This window comes from Dipodomys spectabilis, unplaced genomic scaffold (assembly GCF_019054845.1).
Source record: "Dipodomys spectabilis isolate Male_0828 unplaced genomic scaffold, ASM1905484v1 ptg000197l, whole genome shotgun sequence".
Lineage (NCBI taxonomy): Eukaryota > Metazoa > Chordata > Mammalia > Rodentia > Heteromyidae > Dipodomys > Dipodomys spectabilis.
The window spans coordinates 7,601,483-7,624,068 of record NW_024870874.1 but is presented as its reverse complement, the minus strand read 5'-3'; the positions used below and the strand labels follow the sequence as shown (position 1 = coordinate 7,624,068).

At 35.6% G+C, this 22,586-nt stretch overlaps 1 protein-coding gene across 1 annotated transcript in view; it reads right to left on the bottom strand.

The window, feature by feature from the left end:
* Cftr (CF transmembrane conductance regulator) overlaps window positions 1–22,586 on the bottom strand; it is a 143,985-nt gene that overhangs the window by 101,194 nt on the left and 20,205 nt on the right. Inside the window, exons 5-7 of the mRNA XM_042695895.1 lie at window positions 8,988–9,064; window positions 7,921–8,062; window positions 6,109–6,217 (exon numbers count right to left, since the gene is read on the bottom strand). Coding sequence (XP_042551829.1) covers window positions 6,109–6,217; window positions 7,921–8,062; window positions 8,988–9,064 — 328 coding nt within the window. The remainder of the gene's footprint in view (window positions 1–6,108; window positions 6,218–7,920; window positions 8,063–8,987; window positions 9,065–22,586) is intronic.

Below are 22,586 nucleotides of genomic sequence, written 5' to 3'. Positions count from 1 at the left end.
GCAAATAGATTAGATGTGAAAGATGAAAAATTAAACCACAGATGTATTCTTGCATACTTTATAAAAGTATTAATCCAAAGCAGAAAACAAAGAAAAAGATGCCTAAAATTGACAGTAAATTTTTAAAATGTTTTAAAAAAATAAACAAAATTACTTGAAACAATAAAATCAACTGACAGCCTGGGGAAAAATATGTTCTCATATACCATTTTTTAATCACCAAAATAAAAATGGGACGGTAAATAAAAAGACGATTGACACACAACAAAGAAATATAAATTAATGATCAATGCATAAATCTGTTTAAACTCATTAGAAGCAAAGGCAATATAACAATTTGGAACATTTTAAGGGTAAGTATTGTTCATGAGGGCTGAAGTTCCATGCTGTAGTTTTAGGGATGTAAATTATTACACCTTGTCTAGAAGGAAATTTATTTGTATTTGTGCACTTCAGTAAAGAAAATGTGTAGAGATTTAGCTTTTTAGTAAAGGGATTTGTATGGAAGGACTATTTACAGTAGTGAGAAAAATGAGTAATATAAATATTCAACAATGAGGAACTCGATAAATATATTGTGGCAAAGTCAGCTAATTCAACAAATGACTTGACAGAAAAGTATGGGAGCGCATATACAAGATATTTCCATATATATATATATTCCATATATTATGTAAAAGATGATTACCCTAATTTCCCATTGGAGAAAATTGGAAAGATAAAAATTCATCAGTGCTTATCAGATTATTTTCATAATCCATAGCATTGCTAATAGTAGGATAAATCAAGTAGACAATTTAATATATCTAATGATAATAAATGGTAGAAAGAAAACATGCAATAAAAGTCAGTCAATATCCAAGCCTGCAGAACTTATAAAGAATTATTGGCTTAAATATTGAAGGATTAAAAATGTGATTTTAGGGAGGTAGCAGGGGGAAGGGATAGTTGGAGAACAGCAAGGGAAGGGGTAACCATGCTCAACAAGAAATGTACTCATTAATTTTAACCCATCTGTACAGCATCTTTACAATAAAATAATTTTTTTAAAAAAAGAATGTACTTTCGACAGAGTAAACCAGAGTGTCAAATTCTTATTTGTCATGATACACTAGACAATGATGTTAATTTTTGGCTTCATACTGACTTCCTGAAGGAATAATTTTCCATATTTGGCATAGTAAATTTAAAAACAACCCTACTCATGCTTGGTTCACTAAAGCATTGTTCAAAATGTTAAATTTGAAATATGTCCATAATTTTGCCAAAGCTTGAAGTTTTTGCAAACATGTATATACATCACACCAAGAACAGAGTTTCAAAAATATACCTGTGAGTCATTTTTTAGATTCATTTGCTATTTCAAAATGATTTTCTCTGGCTATTCCATTTTTATATTTATCAGTTTTATTATCACTGTGATAACATTTTCACTAGCCAACAGAAGAAGTAATGCTTAGGATTAGAATCCTTACCATCTTTCTCAAACACTGGAAAGACATTTTCCTGTGCCCTATAAAAATTAAATTGTTTCTTCAAGATTTGCTTATAGCATCACTAGAAAATAAGTGAGTGTGAGTAATGAATGTACAGAATCTACTTTAAGACATAGTAATAGCTAATATAGACGAGGCACTTGATGTGTACCAAGATTTTTCTGTGTTCTTAACTTTCACAACAACTTTATGAAATAAATTCTAGCACTATTTCTACACTAAGTAAACAGAGATAAAGAGAGGTTCAATGACCTCAAAGTCACACAGCTATAACCAGCAAAACTGAGATTTGAACCCAGCAGTCTGACTTGCAACTATCCACTCTTTTTATTACGCTACATTAATGTAAAAACGTTATAATACTACTTGGCCCTCTTTCAATTGACTAACAATTCATGCATTGTGATCACTTTCAACATTAAGGCAGCAAATCAAATTAAGTTAGTATCAGTATAGTTTAACATAAACTGAGGTCCATTCAAGTTGTTGGGTTTGCGTAATACCATAGAACATATTTCAGTAAACATATTTCAGGAAAATTAAAGGGAAAATGCTACATCTTTGGAAAGAATACATATTGAAAAGCATCATGTGTATTTTACAGTGTTTCACCACATCACATTTATCTGTATCCCCAAAATACATTAGTAATATTAGCTACTTGCTATAAAATGAGAGAATGCATCATCCTATTATCCAGTCCCAGCAAATATGACCACATACAATTCCAAATTTCCAATTAGATTTTGTTTCAAAAATTTACCTAAAAACAAAGATGGTATTACCTTGGACACTATATTCTACTTCATGTGGTGTTGGATTTTTAGTTTGGCAAAATGCTCTTGGAACACCATTCTGCTTCAACAGTTTCTGTAATACCGTAACCAAACTGTATAGCTATGCTACTACTGGAAAATCTGGAATAGCTTCTCCTGCCTTAGTCCCTTCTCTATGCCCCTGATATCTGCCCTTCTCCAGGGAACTTGTAAGAAGAATGCTGAAGCAAAGAAGAAAGTTCATAGTTTAGAGTGGGATTCTCAGACAAACTCCTTGGGACATTCTGTTCCCAGTGGGGTTGCTGTTCCTTTTTATTCAGGGACACTTTTAACATGATTGTCTGACTATTCTTTCCACAGCTTTCATTTCTTCTCACTAGGCCTTTCCTCATTCGTTCCATCACATCTAAGGCCTTTCTACTCAACGTGCTGACTCCAAGGACAAGGACCACCTCCACTGGGAGCTCATGACAACATAAATCTCAGGTCCCATCTGAGCCTCATGAGTCAGAATTCAATCTTAACTATATTCCTTGGTGATTAGGAGTGCAAATTTCAGAAATTCTGCCTTTCTACCCTGAAAGACTGCTACAAAAACTAAGGTGTTACAAACAAGTTATTTCAAAGAATAGAGGTTTTATGTTATTATTATTTACTTCTACCCTTCTCTTTTCCCATTAGGGAAAGAAGAATTAAAGCTACAGAGATTCAAAAGGATTAAGGGGGTGAGGGAATGGGAGAGATAGGCTAACAGGTACAAAATTGAGTTAATGTTCAAATTTTCCAGTATCATCATTAAGGAAAAGTAAAACTATTTTTTTTACAAAATGGACTGGCTCAACCTCCTTACAGCAGATCTAGTCTACCTGTGACTCTCAAGCCTCACTGTACATTTAGACAGAGATCATCCTTTACAATATAGTGTGTAGGACATAGGAATTCTGGAAATATGAGTGCCAGGACTTTGTTATGCCCTTAAATTTCCTGGGGCTTCCTAAAGAAAAGTAGTCTGATTGAAGTTGCACCCATATGTACCACAATATGATAAGAGACATCTTAAGTGAGAGCTCCTTAAGAATTAAGAATACTTTTGAGTCAACAGAAATTCGTTGTAAGAACTCATTCAGATAATCATCTTTTTCCAACAATATGCTTGCAGACACCCCCTATTTATCCTTAATTGACTCACAGTCAGTTATTCAGCAGCCTGTTTCTTTCCCATGCTGGGAGTCTTCAATGTTGTCTGGCTGCTCAGGCAGATGAAGGAAAAACAAGGACATAATGGTGCCATGCCATAACTAACACGATTTAAAACTGCACCAGTAGTACAGAGAAGTAAATCCTTTATGATGGCATTTCTTTTTTCTTAACCTCCACAGTTAACAGAAAATTTTATAGAACATTTTTAAACTCACTGAATATTTATTATGCAACAATTTCCATGCTGTAGCAGGACTGAAAATGCATAGACTTTGAAAGTATATCCATCTATTTCGACTAGAAGCATTTTACTCATTTCAAGAACTGTTCTCATATTTGATGAAAAGAAGGAGTTCCCAGAAAGAATACTACAAAAAGTAAGGTGTTACAAACATAAGGTACTTAAAATGATAGAAGTTTCCTGCTATTATTATTTATTTCTACCCTTCTCTTCTACCTATACGGGAGAAAGGAATAGAATCAACAGAGATTAGAAAGGGTTAGGGGAGAAGAGGATGGGAGAGGTAGGCTGGCAGGTACAAAATTAAAGTTAAAATGAAAGAATAACTTCTAGTAGGTAACTATAGTCAACAATAGGTTTTTGTGTATTTCAAGATGGCCAGAGGACAGGATTTTGAATTTTCTCACCAAAAAGAAATAATGAGTGCTTGAGATGATAAATATACTAATTACCCTGATTTGAACTTGAAATATTATATGAATGTATTAGAAGAGCACAAAATGCTCTATTAGTGCATCAATAGTGATAGATAAATTAATTTTTGAAATTAAAAATTCAATTGTCAATGATATTAAAGAGATAAGATACTTGAAAATATGCACTTTTCTAAACAGCTATGGTTATCTACATTCTTTCAGACTTAATTTAGCATTTTTGCCACTTGAAATTGTGTGGTTTTGGTGAGGCCTTTCTCTGTGAGAGGATGGGAAACCCAGGCCCTCACTGTACTTAGGGCTTTCCCTATGCAAGTTTTTCTTCCTGTGCCTTCCCATCTTCCACATTCCAGCTGATTTCTCTTGTCAGGACCCTTCCTTACCAATACCTGTTGGTGATCAGTAAACACTGAACTGGTGGAAAGAGACTTTTCTCTTCCAATGTTCTCCTGACACCAGAGATGTAGCCCAGAATTCACATTAGCTCAGAAGAGCTACTTACATCACACCATCCAATAACTAATAACCAAGAATGATTCTATGTTCTCTTTTGCTAGTTTTTTTTTAATCCTAAGATTAAGAACAACTTAGTCCTTCTTCAAACCTACTCTAATTCCCTGTCTCTTAATTTTGTCTCGACATTTCATCCTTAAATACTACTAGATCGTGGCTAGGGGAAAAAATGTTTCCTAAAGCTCTGCATGTTCTCCTTAAAAAATAAAATGTGATCACAAACACATTTTAAAAAAGTAATTACTTCTTGAGTTATCTTATTTGCTAACAGAATACTTTCACCTCAAAACATTTGCAGGTTTCTATAAGAACATGATAGATAGATAGATAGATAGATAGATAGATAGATAGATAGATAGATAGATAGATAGATAGATAGATAGATAGATAGATCTCACAAACACACACATATACATATACAGAATCTACTAGATGATATTATTTCAGCATTTTGAAATAATAGCTCCACGTCTACCTAGATGGATCCATACAGCCCACCATAAATAGAACATATAACATAATTTACTACAATATATAATATAAGTGAACAGATTAATGTGTATGAATATGCACAAATCTATACACATGTATAAAAACTAGGCGACTTCTATGGTATTATCAAGAGCATTAAGAAATACTGTGGATTTTATTACAGCCCTTTGTATTATTTTGTGCAGCATGAACTAAAATTCTTAGAGCCATGCAACTCATATGGCATTTGTGGGGAGATATTCCAGCACTGCAAAGTTCCTAAGGAAGAGAAACCAGTATAAATACAAGTCAATCCATATGGTTTACAACGTCCCAAAGCAATATTGTTCAAAGCCATTACTGGAAGACTAAACACATTTTCCACTTGTCACCTCCTTTTACAAGTTATGAACAAAGATCCAAAGTGATGATCAAGTGATACAGAAAATTATAGGTTGGAGTTACATTTGAGAGCAGCTGGAAAACACTGGAGCCTTTAAACAGCATCAAGCCTAGTTTTACACTGATAAAGACATAGGATGCTGAGAAAGTGTAAAACAAGTGAACTCCATTGACAACTTTTAAATTTTTGTTGTTTTTCCTTGAAACAATTCAGTATGCAGATATATTATCAAAATATCATAAGCATTCATATATATAACAGACTAAATTTTAACTAACTCTTGGCATTATCTTCTGATATTCTCTTGTTGAATACAGAAAAATAAAGATGCCAGTAATCTCATTTACTACTAAAATAATGTGATTTTGAATCATAACAGAAAGTAGTTTTAAACAAGTCACCAAGGATTTTTACTTGCCTTTGCTAGAAATTTAGATGGTTTCTTAATATCTAGGGTTGGACTAGTCCTTTATATTTTTACCTTTGCTCACTATATTGCCCTACTCCATCTATAATCACAAAAATGTATAAATAAGTATTTTACCCATAGTATATGTACAAGTTTGATGCTTACCCCTAAATATAGTAAGATCCCATAGAACGTAAATCTCCAGAAAAAGCATCGTCGAAGGGCATGAATAAGTTTGGGATTTTTCTTAGAAGCCAATTCTCTATCCCATTCTCTGCAAAAGAAAAAAAAAATGTGCGCCAATGAGTTGCAGGTGCAAATATTTGAGTTGTCCTTTTTTTCCCCCAACATAGCTTGTTTCAAACAAGCATTATCCAAGGGTATTAACCCAAATGATTAGAGAAACAAAGCCTTTTGGAGACCCTATAATACCAACTGCTCAACCAGATATTTGGCAGGATCTATAGCTCTACCAAATATCACCCTGTAGGCCACATTGTGTGTGTTGAAGAAAAGTGCTGGGCACAAATAAAGACAAATGATTATGCATTGTTTGTGGTTAGCATATGGTGAAAAAATGAACACATACATACAAAATGGTTTTTACTTTACTATTGAATCTATTTAGAACTATGGTAGATTTTGCAATACTTAAATGTCAAATCAAAAACAATTGAAAAATATCAGGTGAATTTTTAAGTGATTTAATATGAGAAAAACTTAATAGGGTGTTTTTAAAAGAAGCACGAAATAAAAATCAAATTTCATTTTTAACTACTGGAATCATTCATTACAGGTATAATTTGGGGAGGGGAAGGGAAAAAAATTGTTTAAATAGGGATACAGGTAGACCCATTGCAACAACGAGATGTACAAGATATTATGTCGAAAAACAAACTTTACAACTTTGGCCAGCATTACCTTGCTCATGTAATTATAACCCCTCTGTATGGTATCTTCACAATTTAAAAAATTATTAATAGAAAAAAGTCTTTGGCAAATGGCAAATAATAAGATCGTAGTAAGGATAAGATTTTGTAGTAAGGAAAGGCATAGAAATAGAAAGACCCTGAAACTGGCTGAAATCTAATAGTGTTTACTTTTAAATAAAAGACATCAGCTAAATGTATTTAGTTAATGCCACTGCTCTGTAAGTCATTTTCCTTTTCAACTTTTCAAAAGGGAATAAAATACCTGTAAATGTTATCCTCATCTTAATTTTCAAATTATGCAGAGATGAAAACCTGAATAAACCACAGGTATGAACTACAGAATTAGAATAAAAGCTTTGCATTTCATCAATTACTATTCCCATTACTATCAAGTTACCACCATAACTCAGCATGGTTCTATGTCATTGTAAAAGGAAGAGTGTATAACTGAGATTTGAAGACAGGATTGGCAGTCTTCAGGCATGAAGGATGGCTTTCTTTAAAGCTTGCTAAAAAAACAAACTATCTATAATACCCAGTGACCTTTATCTATCTATAAATAAATATTTATATTTTTTACATTTGTGCACAGAGAAGTTTGTTCTCATCAATTATACTAAATCAAAATATGGTAACAAAATGGAGCTAAACCTGGAGGAGGACATCTTCTCTATCAAAGAAATGTGTCCAATGGGAAAGCCAGGAAAAGAAAGTGGACAGAAACCAAAGAAATGATTTTAGGTGGATAACGGTAAGATAATATAGAAGACTTGTGACATTATGTGTGATGAGAGGTCTTCAGCGATTCTGGTCGATGTCCTTTTTTTTCAGTGTACTTTTAGAAACACAGTAGTGGAAATCATATTCAAAGAGCTGAAAATTCAATGAACTGGTACAGAGAAAGACAAGATTAGAAGAGACCAGTTTAAGGATTTTAACTGATTGTCACTGAAAAACCTAAGCCACATCATATGTCAGTTATATATTCTGTAAATAAAAGTATGGCTGTTTCTCTTGAGCTAATAAACAATGTGTAAGGATATACCTTTCCAACTTTTCAGACAGATTATCAGCGGAATCAGCAGAAGAGATCTGATATATGTCCAACAATTCTAGGCGCTGTCTATAGCCTTTCTTCAAAATTGGGCTGGTCCAGCTAAAATAGAAAGAACTTATTTCAATATTCACTTGATTTGGTATACCACATAAGCATGTAATCAGATACCAATAAATCTATATTTTTGTGTAGAACACATAGTATGCATACACAAATATGAAGATAAAATAAATCAACTTATATAAATACCAGAATTAATTACTAGATTAACTAAAATAGATATCTCTCTTTTCACTGGAGGAATCAGGAATTTGGTACAACCTGTCCTGAGAGACAAATATTAACTGCTAAACCAAAGACAGACATATACTCAATAATATTCTGTAATTTTGGTACTATAGCACAGAGTAGTCAATAATGTGTGTCAAGAGAATTGACTATAGGTATCGAGTGAGCAATTTGGGTTTATTATCATGTGTGAAACTTCCCTCATGGTAAAGATCATAACTTTGATCTCATCCCTGGCCATTGTTCCACAACTTGCTCTCTCAGCATCTAATCAATAACAATGTTTAATGGAGATTAGTGAAGCTGGCATGGGAAATCATTCATTAGGATACCACAGCATTTTCAAATACTTTCCATTATATTGTTTCTCATCATTATAGTAAAGCAGAATAATCTTCACATAGACAAGAAAGTCCATAAAGAAAGAGGAAAGAGAAATGTGAAAGAAACCACACATACCAAAAATAACTTTCTAAGTGAAGAGTGAGAGACTCTTTTCAGGTGAAATTTCATGTATTCATTGAAGAAAGAAGCCTTTGGAAGTAATTCTTAAGCCCATGAATTCTCCTTCAGCATCTTTATTTGCCCTAGATAACTCTAAAGTTTAGTGTTATTAAGACTATCTGGTAATGTAGCAAGATGCATGTTGAATCACTGTAATTCATTTTCTGGGAGAAAAGATAAACTCAGAATGGGAACAAATACTCAAGCAAAGCCTTTCCAAATAACATTTTTGACATTACTCTAGGGCAAAATTTTGAAGATACCTTCATATCGAATCACCTCGCACTTAGGGTCCAGGTATTTCTTTAGATTTCCTTTATCTCTGGCTTTTTCAGAAGGCCTATTTGCACAATTTGTCTCTGAGATTCAATTGACTTAAGGCCAATCTCTAACGTAAAGTAACTTCATATATCATTTCTTGCTGCAGCATTAGTGAGTGACTATGATTTATCACTTTTTTCATTAGCTTGCAATTCATTTTAACAAGAGCCTTCTTTAATAAAGGATGATAAATAAGTTTAGAATTCATCGCCTGGTTTGACTCATTGGTCATTTTTCCTGGAAAAACAATAATGCACATCGATGAGGTCAGTCCTAATGCAGGAGAAAAAGAGATGCCATAATCATGGCGTGTATGTAGCGAGCACCACATAAGAAAAGGACCCAGAAAGTGCTCACCACCCCCAGTATCACCCACAATGTAAGAGAAAGTTGAAAAATATAGGTGGCAGGCTGAGAAATATCTGAGACAGCTATTTAGGATATGAGTCATTTACTTCTTGAGGCCAAGAAGTAAAAAGGTAAGGCAAAAGTTTACTACTAACAGAAAACTCTGTTCCTTCCCAGAGCTTTCACAATCATGAGAATGTTGTGATTTTAATCTGAAATCTTTTTAAATAGGTAGAACAAAATGGGATCATTATCCTGTTCTAATGATACGGTATTCAAGGATGTTTCACTTGTCTGAATCACTAAATGACAAAGGGTTTTTTTTCCACATTCTTCTGAGTTCTTTCTTTCCTTTTCCATGTTTAGCTTTTCCTACTTAAGAAAATTAAGCATAGTGGGTTGTGACAGATACATAGCTGAGATTGTTACCAAGAAAAAAATAAGTTTAGAAGTGATTTAATCAGAGGGAAAAGCAAGTGTGCAGATTTCAAATGTACAAGATACAGGAGGACCAGGACAAAGCTTGGGGTCCCAGAGAAGATCATCTGTATAAACCTCCAGAATTCTAGGTTGAAGAGAAGTGGAGAGAGTGGACATCCTTGTCTTGTTCCTGAGTAACCTGGTATTAGAATGCCTAGCTGCAGCAATAAGACAAGATGCAGACATAAAGGGGAGCCAAATAGGGAAAGAAGAAATAAAACTCTCCCTCTTTGCAGATGACATGATCTTGTATTTAAAGAATCCCATAGACTCCACTCCCAAATTACTCAAGCTGATTCAAAACTTTGGCAAAGTAGCAGGGTATAAAATTAACCCCCCAAAATCAATGGCTTTTCTGTATGCCAACAATAAGAAAAGTGGGGCTGAAATTAAGAAAGCAACTCCATTTGTAATAACCACACAAAATATAAAATAGCTAGGAATTAACTTAACCAAAGAAGTGAAGGACCTCTATGATGAAAACTTTAAAAACTTGAAAAAGGAAATCAAAACAGAACTTCGAAAAAGGGAAAAACTTCCATGCTCCTGGATTGGAAAGATTAACATCGTGAAAATGGCAATACTTCCCAAGGCTATCTACAAATTCAACGAGATACCTATCAAAATTCCAACCTCATTCTTCAAGGAAATAGAAGAGGCAATCCAAAAATTCATATGGAACAATAAAAGACCCCGAATAGCAAAAATACTCCTCAATGGAAAGAACACTGCTGGAGGAATATCAATACCAAATTTCAAACTCTACTATAAAGCCATAGTAATCAAAACAGCTTGGTACAGGCATAAGAACAGACCTCAGGACCAATGGAATAGAATTGAAAACCCAGAAATGAACCTACAGACCTATAGCCAACTAATCTTCGATAAGGGAGCTAAAATAATAGAATGGAAGAAAGACAGCCTCTTCAGTAAATGGTGCTGGCAAAATTGGTTAACTACTTGTAGAAAACTAAAGCTAGATCCTTATATATCACCCTGCACCAGAATCAACTCCAAATGGATCAAAGATCTCGGAGTCCAAGCAGACACTCTGAAAACATTACAGGATGGAATAGGAGAAACCCTAGGTCTCCTTGGCGCAGGCCGAAATTTTCTTAATACAGACCCGGAAACACAACAAATCAAAGAAAGGTTGGACAAATGGGATAGCATGAAGTTGCAGAGCTTCTGCTTGGCAAAGGACACAGCTAGCAAGATCAATAGAAAGCCTACGGATTGGGAGAAGATCTTCACTAGCTATACAACGGACAAGGGTCTCATATTTAAAATATACTTGGAACTCAAAAAATTAAATCCCCTAACAACAAATCCTCAAAGAAACAACTGCCCAATAAATAAGTGGCCTAAAGACTTACAGAGAAACTTCTCTGAAGAAGAAAGATAGCCAATAGACACATGAAGAAATGCTCAACCTCCCTAGCCATAAAGGAAATGCAAATCAAAACAACATTGAGATACCACCTCAATCCAATTAGAGTGGCAAAAATCAAGAACTCTAATAACAACAAATGCTGGAGGGGATGTGGACAGAAGGGAACCTTACTTCATTGTTGGTGGGAGTGTAAACTTGTTCAACCACTTTGGAAAGTAGTATGGAGGTTTCTCAAAAGACTCCACATAGAGCTCCTCTATGACCCAGCAATCCCACTTTTGGGCATTTACCCAAATGACCACAAACAAGACCACACTAAAGCTACTAGCACAACTATGTTTATTGCAGCATTATTTACCAAAGCTAAGATATGGAACCAGCCCAGATGCCCCTCAGTAGATGAATGGATCAGAAAATGTGATATATATATACACAATGGAATTCTATGCCTCCATCAGAAAGAATGACATTGCCCCATTTGTTAGGAAATGGAAAAACTTGGAAAAAATTATATTAAGTGAAGTAAGCCAAGCCCAAAGAAACATAGGTCCCATGGTTTCCCTTACTTGCAATATCTAGTATATGTATGAGTCAAGCAGAAAAGGTCAGATAAGGTGAAGTTAGGAAAATGAACCCTAAGATATGTATTTAAATGGTTTTTTTCTTTCATGCATTTGTTTCTAACGCATTTATAAGATTATCTCTTTGTTGCTTTGTATGTCCCTCCCCCACAGTATAACCCCTGCTTTCACTGTATTTGATGTAGGTATAATTTGTGGAGGGGAAGGGGAAAAACAAGTCGTTTAAATAAGGATACAAGTGGACCTGTTGCAACAATGAGAAGTACAAGTTGTCATGTCGAAAATGAACTTTACAACTTTGGTGGGGGTTGGAGGATTGGGTGGGGGAGTGCGGGCTAGGCTCGGAAGGGATGGGAAGGGTAAACCAAGGAGGAGGCTACAATGCTTGATAAGAAATGTACTCGCTATCTTGCCCATGTAATTGTAACCTCTCTGTACAGTATTTTCACAATAAAAAATAAAAAAATAAAAAATAAAAAAATTCAATAGTGCAAACTGCAGATGAGCAGGCCCTTGTTCACATATTATTAGAAGAAAGTAGGGCTAGATAACAGATTAGAAGCATCTGTCATTTTCAATCTGTAAATGAGAAGAACCTGGTAACACAGAAGTTACTATAAGTACTCAAAATTGTTTTTGTTTTTTTTTACTTTCATGCAGTTGTTTCTATCATATTTATAAGATGATTTCTATGTTGCTTTGTATGTCCCTCCCCCACAGTATAACTCATACTTTCACTGTATTTGATGTTGGTATAATTTGTGGAGGGAAAGGGAAAAAAACAAATCGTTTAACTAGGGATAGCGGTGGACCCATTGCAAAAATGAGATGTACAAGTCATTATGTCGAAAAATGAACTTAACAACTTTGGGGGGGTGGGGGGAGGATCAGGTGGGGAGAGGGGAGAAGTATGGGAAGGGATGGGAGGGGGAAACAGTGAGGAGGCAACAATGCTTGATAAGAAATGTACTCCTTATCTTGCCCATGTAATTGTAACTCCTCTGTACAGTATTCTCACAATAAAAAAATAAAATAAAGAACCAGAACCCACAAAGGAGATGGCAGGGAAGCAAAAAAAGAAGAAAGGGAAGGAGGGAGGGAGGCAAGAAGGCAGGAAGGCTGGAAGGCAGGAAGGCAGAAAGGAATGAAGGAACGAAGGAAGGAAAGAGAGAGGGAGGGAGGGATGGAGGGAAGAAAGGGAGTTTTGAGCCAGTTCCCAGCTCCCTGATTATGGGAAGGGAATTGAAGACTGCAATACAACTGTAAACAGAGCGTCCTACCAATGGAGTCCCTGCTCCAGATGCAGGAAAAGTCCATACAATTCACAAGCCTTAATCCTGTGACAAGGATTTGGGAGGCCATGACCACTCCAGCATGTGATAAGTAAGGCTTTCTCTAGCTCTCCTTATCTCAGATCATGGCTTCTTGAGAAAGTGCCTATTAGAGACTATGTTACTTTTCATGGCTGGGGATAAGGAGTGATAACAGCTCACTGACTCACAGGACATTTTGCCATAGAAATTGGGTATAAATCAATAAAAAGAAGGACTTATGTCTGACAGGGCTCCCACAGAACAATTTACACTATGGAAAGCTATACCATCAGTTTGGATGTCAGTGGCAGCCTGGTAGCACCACATGATGGAGACTTGGGATTTCCTGTAAAGCCACACAACAGAGACACTGATGTGGCAGCCATTATATTAACAAGCAGAGATGGGTAGCTGGCACTGGCTACCATCAAAGGCAGCTGAAACAGCAAAGACAGCTGCTCCAGACACCTGGCAATGAAGAAGCCTTGGGAACACCTGCCAAGGCACACAGCAGAGATGCAATTACAGGCAGCTGAGACTCTGAAGGCATGGATGTGGTAATTGTGGTTCCACCCTCTCTGGTCAAGAGAAAAATCTCACAACCTTAGATGAGACCCTTAAACGCTTAAATCTGAAGTTTGTTAAGTAATCACTGCCAGGGAACTACCAAGTGGCTCCATGTATTGCTTTCCTAACCTAAATCATAGTTTCGACAGACTCCTGAATACTACAAATATATATGTATATTTATATACACACCCATATATATGTATTACATATGACTTTATATATGTATTACAAATACATATATTTGTGTATATATGTAATACATATATATGAACACACATATTTGGCTTTATTACTATCGGATTGTTTTGGCCTTTTATTCATTTAACTATGAGGTTTTTTTTCTGTATGTCTGCTATAGGCCAATTACTTTTTAGTTTTATATTTTAATATAGGTCATTTACTCCCATCCATTTACTTCTTAGTTGTGCTTCCTATTACAATTCTAGCTAACTAATGTCTTCTTAGAGTATGAAGATACATCTTTGATTCTATATTCATGTAATGGTATTGAAACAGTAGTCATGATTATCTTTCACTAGAGTTTTCCACAAACACAAGGGTGTGGTTTATCATCTGCAATAGCAATTGTAGCCAGGTTTCCTCACTCTGTATAGAATTCTGCATGTAGTGTCTTAAAGATTGAAATTGATTAACAACTGAACCACACTCTACCAATCTAGTAACAGGAAAAAAAACTATAATAACACAGACATTGCCCAGTCTTAAGTAATCTGTAAGAAATCATCAACTAAATTTCCACCAAATACTGCTCTGATACACATAAATTACAGAGGGGAGAAAATAGCCATAAATTCATAAATAAGCAAGGCAACATGTCTCTCTCAAAAATCTAACAACTCACAATAAAACATTTAAGTGATTGTGAAGAAGAAAACTAACAAAAAACAGTTTCAATAAAATAATGACAAGAGTTATCAATGAAATTAAGATGGTGTATAAACAGCTGAATGACTTCAAAAACCATACAAATAAACAACTAGAGAATTCAAACAGACAAAAAATGACATAAAGAAGACAATAAAGGAATTAAATAGAGAGAAATCTTAGGAAAAAATTCAAATTGAAATTCTGGAAGTGAAAATTCCAATAGCCTAAATTAAAAATAAAAACTAAGTTAAAGGTATAGCTAGTAACACAGAACAAGCTAAAAATAGGCTATCAGAAGTTGAAGAGTAGATTGAACAGTGAAAGACATCAACAGCACAAAATACCAAGAAAATATGAATGAAATTGAACACCTATACTCCATAAGAGACCAAACGTAAAATTCATGGGTATAGAAGAAAAGGAAGCAATACAAAATAAGAGCATTGAGAATCTATTCATTAAAATAATAACAGAAAACTTCCTTAACTTCAGGAAAGACAGGGTACTTAAAGAATACCAAATAGGATAAGAAAAGAAACACATGTAGACATACTATAGTTAAACTCTAAATACACAGAATGGAAAAACACTATTGAAAGCTCCAAACAAGAAAAGACAAATTACATACAATTGCATGCCTAATCAAATAACAGTAGATTTCTCAATACGAACTCTAAATGCGTGTAAAGATATAATTAAGGTAAGTGAAAGAAGTCAGCCACAAAAGATGACATTGTTTTATTTATATGAAGTTTCCAAAGTGAATGAATTCATAGATGCCCAGTTGCTTAGGAGCCAGGTGCAATGGTGCATGCCTACAATCTTAGCAACATGGAATGCTGAGATTGGGAGAATCACAGTTTGAGGCCAAGGCAAAAAAGTTCACAAGGCTTCACATCTGCCATGTAAGCACGAAACCCTGAATTCAAAACACCTCAGTACAGAAAAGAAAAATCACAAGAGGAAGAAAGTAGCTTGATGTGGGTATCACAAATAATGGTTTCTATTAGATATGCAGTTTTTTTTAAGGAATAAAGTTTTCTTTTCTTTTTCAATTTCCTTTTCTTCCTTTTGTATTACTGAGGATTGAATCCAGGAACCTATGTGTACCAGTCAAGCACTCTACCACTTAAGCTATACCCTTATTCCTTTTGCTTTTCTTTACACTATTTTTGAGAAGAAGTTTACCCTGTAACATAGTCTTGTCTCAGTCTTGCTATGTAGCACAGGTCAGCCTCAAACTCATAATTCTCCTGTCTCCATCTCCAGAAGAGTTGTTTGGTTTGGTTTTGTTTCTTGGTAGTGGGGCTTGATGTCTCCAGAAGAGTTGGAATTAAAGTCATGTGCAACCGCACTGAGTTTAAAATTTTCTAAAGTTGAATATGATGACAGTTACCCAACTAAAAAAATCATTGTACACTTTAAATGGACATGTGATATGTGGATTATCAAAATAAAGTTGTAGTTAAGAATAGTTTGCTAGGTGCTCATGTCTCAAGCCTATAATCCTGACTACTCAAGAGACTGAGATTTGAGCATTGCAATTTGAAGGCAGCCTGGGAAAGGAAGTCCATGAGACGCGTATCTCCAATTTTACTTTATACTCAAAACCAGTGAAAAATTCTTATTAGAGTGACTTTTTGACTTTGACTAAACTCTCAAATTTTTAAATGCCTATGGGGCCACTACAGAGCTCAGGAGAATATCTAGGGATTGGTGATGTGTAGCATGCATTGTGTGCATTCTTTATTTCCCCCAAGAAATGAGGAACTTAACTTCTGCAACTATAAGAATTTGCAGGGAGGAGGTAATGATGTTAACATTGAAAAGAAACTAAAGAATGCACATTATTGGCATTGAAAGATCACCTTTTAGCATTTACCCAAATGACCACAAACAAGGCCACACTAAAGCTACCAGCACAACTATGTTTATTGCAGCATTATTTACCATAGCTAAGATATGGAACCAACCCAGATGCCCCTCAGTAGATGAATGGATCAAGAAGATGTGGTATATATACACAATGGAATTCTATGCCTCCATCAGAAAGAATGACATTGCCCCATTTGTTAGGAAATGGAAAGGCTTGGAAAAAATTATATTAAGTGAAGTAAGCCAGGCCCAAAGAAACATAGGTCCCATGGTTTCCCTTATTTGCAATATCTAGTATAGGTATGAGTCAAGCGGAAAAAGTCAGAGAATGTGATGTTAGGAAAACGAACCCTCAAATATGTATTTTAATGTTTTTGTTTCTTTCATGCATGTGTTTCTAACGCATTTATAATATTATTTCTTTGTTGCTTTGTATGTCCCTCCCCCACAGTGTAACCCCCGCTTTCACTATATTTGATGTCAGTATAACATGTGGAGGAGACGGGGACAAACAAGTCGTTTAAGGATTCAGGTGGACCTGTTGCAACAATGAGAAGTACAAAATGTCATGTCAAAACCAGCTTTACAATGTCGGTGGGGGGGGGGGGAGGGGGGGTATGATTGGGTGGGGGGGAGGGGGGAGGCTGGGAAGGGAGGTGAAGGGTAAACAAAGGAGGAGGCTGCAATGCTTGGTAAGAAATGTATGCATTATCCTGCCCATGTAATTGTAACCCCTCTGTACAGTATGTTCTCAATTAAAATAAAATAAAATTTAAAAAAAAAAAAAAAGAAAGAAAGATCACCTTTTAGTCACTCATGTGAATTGCCTATCTGACTTCAAAAAATTAAGAGGTAATAAGCAATACTATCAAAAATAAATGAATAAATAAAAGTCAACCATCTTCAATGACAACCAAATAGACAGCATTATGACATGTAGTCAGTGCCGCTCTACTCTAGAAAAGTGGCCTCTACATGCTTTTCACTATTTGGATTTGACTTTTATTCTATCTGGGCATGATGCCACTGGCAAAAGCCACAGAATGGACGGTGGCTGGAACAACTGGCAAGAAAAGGTGATTAACTGCCCTATGAGAATGCTACATCCTTTACAAGCTCACGTTGGGGAGCTCTGAACTAAGAAAGACAAGTAATAACATTGCTCTCGAATTCCTGATTTTTATTTCCATTGGCAAAAAGAAACATATTTGAAACCAAGAAAATAAGGAAGAAGGGAAATAAATTGGCCTTAAGATTTTATGGTGGAAATGCCACTGCGTTGCTGGCAGGAAGTTTTCAAAGCTTACAGAGGGAAGCCTGTGTAACTGTCAAAATATTACTACCATTACTGTCAGATAATCACATTCCAGAGATCCAAGCACAAGTATCCCCAGGAGTCGATGGAAGGAAAGGAGTAACACAGTTCCACCTGGCTTCTACCTACCTAAAAGAGGAACAAAATACACTTCGAATGGGTGTTAGGATATCTCCCAGGTGACATATAGATTCAATTTGCTGGGTTTTATTTGGTGTTTCTTTTACTGAGACTCTTTGCCCATCTAGCTTGTTTAGGCACTGTCAGTAGGACCCAGAATAAAAACTTTACATTAGGTATCTGTCTCGTTTGGCCAAAAATGCCCATGTCCTTTCTTAGATGTGACTGTCATTCTGGAACTAATATAACATCTGGAATCAAAGCTACTTGATTTCTTTCTGCTAAAGTTCTCCTCCAAAATGTGAGATGACACATCTCTTTTAGATGTCCTCTGAGCAGATCCTGACAGTGGAGCCAGGTTCCTATTTGTTATGAGCCATAACAGGTAAAATAAATGCTATGCTTTCTCATGACCCTCAGCAACCAAATAATTTAATGACTTCTGGGTATGTGTACAAGAACACCACTATTTATTCCTTTCTAACACTTGACTGCCAAAGTAACTTTTCCAAAAAATTAAATTTAAAATAGAGTACAATTCCACTCTAATCATTTGTTGCTCTGTTCATTTAGTTTCCCAACCTGTCCTCAAACTCATGAACTCCAAACTCAACCACCTTAGTACTGGGATTACACATCCAGGCAAGGTGATGATTGTTAAAATTCAATCATGATAAAGATGGTTTCTTCGATTCTGTTTAGAATCATTCATTGGAAGAATGATCAGTCAATAGTGGAACTTCTCTTATTTTTCTTGATCTTCCCCCTATTCATGCATGTTCCCAGTTCTTTGATACCATGATACTACCATTACTTCTCAGAAGAATTCAAAGAGCATCATGACACTGGATTCAGACTTCTCAGTTGATTTTTTTAACATTAAACTCAATGCAGAATTTGGTTGTTAGTGGTATTTTAAGCTTTTATTAAACTTTTATTGTAACTACTTCAATCTTTTTTAAAAAATTGTCATGATTTCAAATTGAGAGGAAAGTTTAGTGTCTTCTTTATTTGGGGGGGGAGGGAGGAAGAAGGCTATATGTAAATCCATTGTATAGCTCATAATGTAAGTTTCAGATCCTGTTCACAAGTTGAGGAGAAAAGATGTTGCTTCTTTCATTGTAGCAAAGCCTTGATGTCGTTGTAAGAGGTACCAACACATAAAGCTCCCAGAAGTTTATGGAAGGAGAGCAGTAGTGGCCTTGCATTCACCCTCTCCTTCCCCCATCTCCACTGTGAATTCCAGAACAAAAGTATGATACAGGCAAAGAATAGATTCAGCATTTGGTTCAAGATTTACCATGGGGGATGAGAGGTCGGGAGGGAAGGGATAGTGGACAACAACAAGGGAAGGGGTAACAATGATCGACAAGTTATGTAGTCATTGCCTTACTCATGTAACTGTATGGCATCTGTACAGCAATAAAATAAAATAAATAAAATAAAACTTTGCAATAAAATAAAACTTTAAAAAAGATTTACCATGGAACAAGACTCTACTTTGAGCACCTTTAAATCACTTCAATTAATCTTTATGTATTTTAGATAAATATATAGGCAATGTACATTAATATTGGCAGTAAAAGATCCATACTACAAAAACCCTAAAAACCCTAAAGTGCAAGAGTACTTTAAGAGCAGATTAAAAATAATAGATAATTAATTCATAAATTGCTCCTAATTAGCAATTTAACAGTTCAAGATATATGCAATAAAATATAAAATAAATATAAAATAAAAAGTAAAAATAAGAAGACATACAAGTAAGTAATTGTAAAAGGCACAAATTGTAACACAGATCATGATAGGTTAGGGAAAATCATTTTTATAGGCATTTAAGAGTTGTTTTTCAAATCTCGAAATGTCATGATCACTTGCTTCCATGACTGCTTTAGAAAAATGAACTTTAAAGGAAACACCAAGCCAGATTCCCTTCCTTTTGAACTCTGCAGGAGCTCCAACTCAATGAAACCATTGATAATAAGATGGCTCTTAATTTTTAAAAGGATTCTCTTATTGCCATCACCAGGCATGGATTCTTTGAGTTAGCCAGGTCGGACTGAAGCTAAGTTAATAACTTTTTTGAAATAAAACTGATTCTATATAAATTATGCATGGGCCTTTCTCCAGTCTGGGTTTTACTTCTTTCCCCGTGGTGTAATCACACACACACACACACACACACACACACACACACACACACACACACACACACACACAGAGTCAGAAAGACAGAGAGAGAGATCATAAAGATTTTTCCTAACTACTATATCCCTAGCACCCACTAGAGAAGATGGTACCTATCATTCAATTTGTTTAATTATTGAACAAATATTACCACATTCTATGTTGATAATTTAGTTCCCTTGTGAAACTAACTTCTTAGATAAAACATACATCCTTCTATTCCCATGGTCTTAATCGATGTTTTGAATAGGTTAGAAACTGTATAAATTAATGTGCTTTTAATTCCAATAAAACTATTTTATAGTCCACGTAAGAACACTAATTGTAAACAATTTTCTTAAACATTACTACTGGTCAAGCTATAAGAAAATCAAGTCATTTTTAACCATATGGTAAATGTAATGCAACTATAAACTATTTATCCCATAGAAGGATCAGTCTTCCAGAGCACTTCCTCCCATTTTCTGAGTTATAACTTAGAAATATTAAATTCCATAATCTTAAAACCCAGCCACAATTATTTTTTTGTCCTCAATAAAATGTCTACATATATAAAATCTTGCATTATATAAATATTCTTTCTAGGCAGGCGCAGTGGCTTGTGTGTATAATCCTAGATACGCATGCAGCTAAGATCTAGGGATCCTGGTTGTAATCCATCCCAAGCAGAAAACTGCAATTATCTTATCTCCAATTAACTCTTATCTCCAATTAACTCCCAAAAAAAGTCAGAAGTGGAGCTGTGGTTCAACTGGCAGAATGCTAGCCTTGAGTAAAAAAGCTCAGGTGCAGTGCTCAGACCCTGAGTTCATACCCAGGATCAATCAGCTCGCTCATGCGCTCTCTCTCTTTTCTTTCTAATATTTGGCATTCTTATTCTTAGTAGAAATGTAACAAAATTTCACAAGTCATTCTCCAGTTTTCTTTTGTCCTTTTCACAGTGATAATCTTCGATTATTCTCATAGTATGACACTTATTATCTATCTTCTATACTACCTCAGTGTTATTTATTCATCATCACAATCATAACGCACATAATGTTTAAAGGTTCTATAATTTACCACACACATGGCACTCTACAGCTTCAAACTATTTCCTTATCACATTCTGTTCTTAAATATTGATACCTATATGTTGAATTGTCTGTCCCTCTAAAATATTGGTGTCTCACAATCATTGCACCTCTGAAGTGAACTTATTTGGAGATAAGATCTTTACAGAGATAATCAAGTTCAAATGAGTTCACTGCCAGGGAATCTAATCACTGTGAGAGCGGTCCTTATAAAAAGGGGTAATTTGGTCATAGAGATAGGCACACAAGGAGTATACTCTGTGAAGATGAAGGAAGACATTAAGGTTGGTACCTCTGCAAGCCCAAGAATGCTAAAGATGGCCAATGTACCCAACAGAAGCCAGGAAAAAGGGCCTGAATTGTACTCTCACTATTCCCAGAGGAAATTAAGCCTGACATCTTAACCTCACACTTCCCACCTCCTAAATTAAAGCAATATGTTTTGGTTGTTTAAGCCACTCCATTAATGACGCTCCATTACAGCCGCTCTCCCAAACATAGTACATTGGCCCTAAAGCCAGGGAAAGTCTATATTAAGATAAATGCACAGAGCAGGTAATCTAAGTATACAAGATAGGTTGAAAATTTGGAGATCAAAATCAATGGCAAAGCAAAGGTCACAAACATGGAACTAGGCAAGGAATCTGCAGAGGTTTGATCTCAGTAATTTAGTGGACTCACTGGGTCTAGTTCATAGGACAGGAATGGTTAAATCTTAGAACCTGGACAGAGAAATGAATATGTTTCACAATAAACGAATGATGTTGACAATAAAGACTGCCATTTATTAAAAATCTATGTCACATCTGGTGTCATTTGTTTTCACTAAATGAATGGGAAATGCTTGCAGAGGGGACTTAACTATCAAGGTGCTCTTTAATGAGAGTATCATTCAAGTCAGTGAATTTGGGTTAAAGAAAAGGTTGTTTGCCGGGCGCTGGTGGCTCTCGCCTGTAATCCTAGCTACTCAGGAGGCTGAGATCTGAGGATCGCGGTTCAAAGCCAGCCCGGGCAGGAGAGACCGTGAGACTAATATCTCCAATAAACCACCAGAAAACCGGAAGTGGCGCTGCAGCTCAAGTGGTAGAGCGCTCGCCTTGAGCTGAAGAGCTGAGGGACAGCGCCCAGGCCCAGAGTTCAAGCCCCACGACCGACAAAAAAAAAAAAAAAAGGTTGTTTGCCCTAATTTAAGTAGGCTTCAGTCACTAAGTTGAAGGCCTGAATTAGACAAGAAGACTAGCCTGCCCCGTCAAAAGCAAACTCTTCAGAAGTCTCTGAACTCTTACTAGAACATCAGATCTCCAAAGTCTCCAGTCTATCAGCTAACCTTGCAAATTTTGGACTTGCCTGTCTTCATAATCATGTGAGCAAATTGTTTATAATAATTTATACACTCAC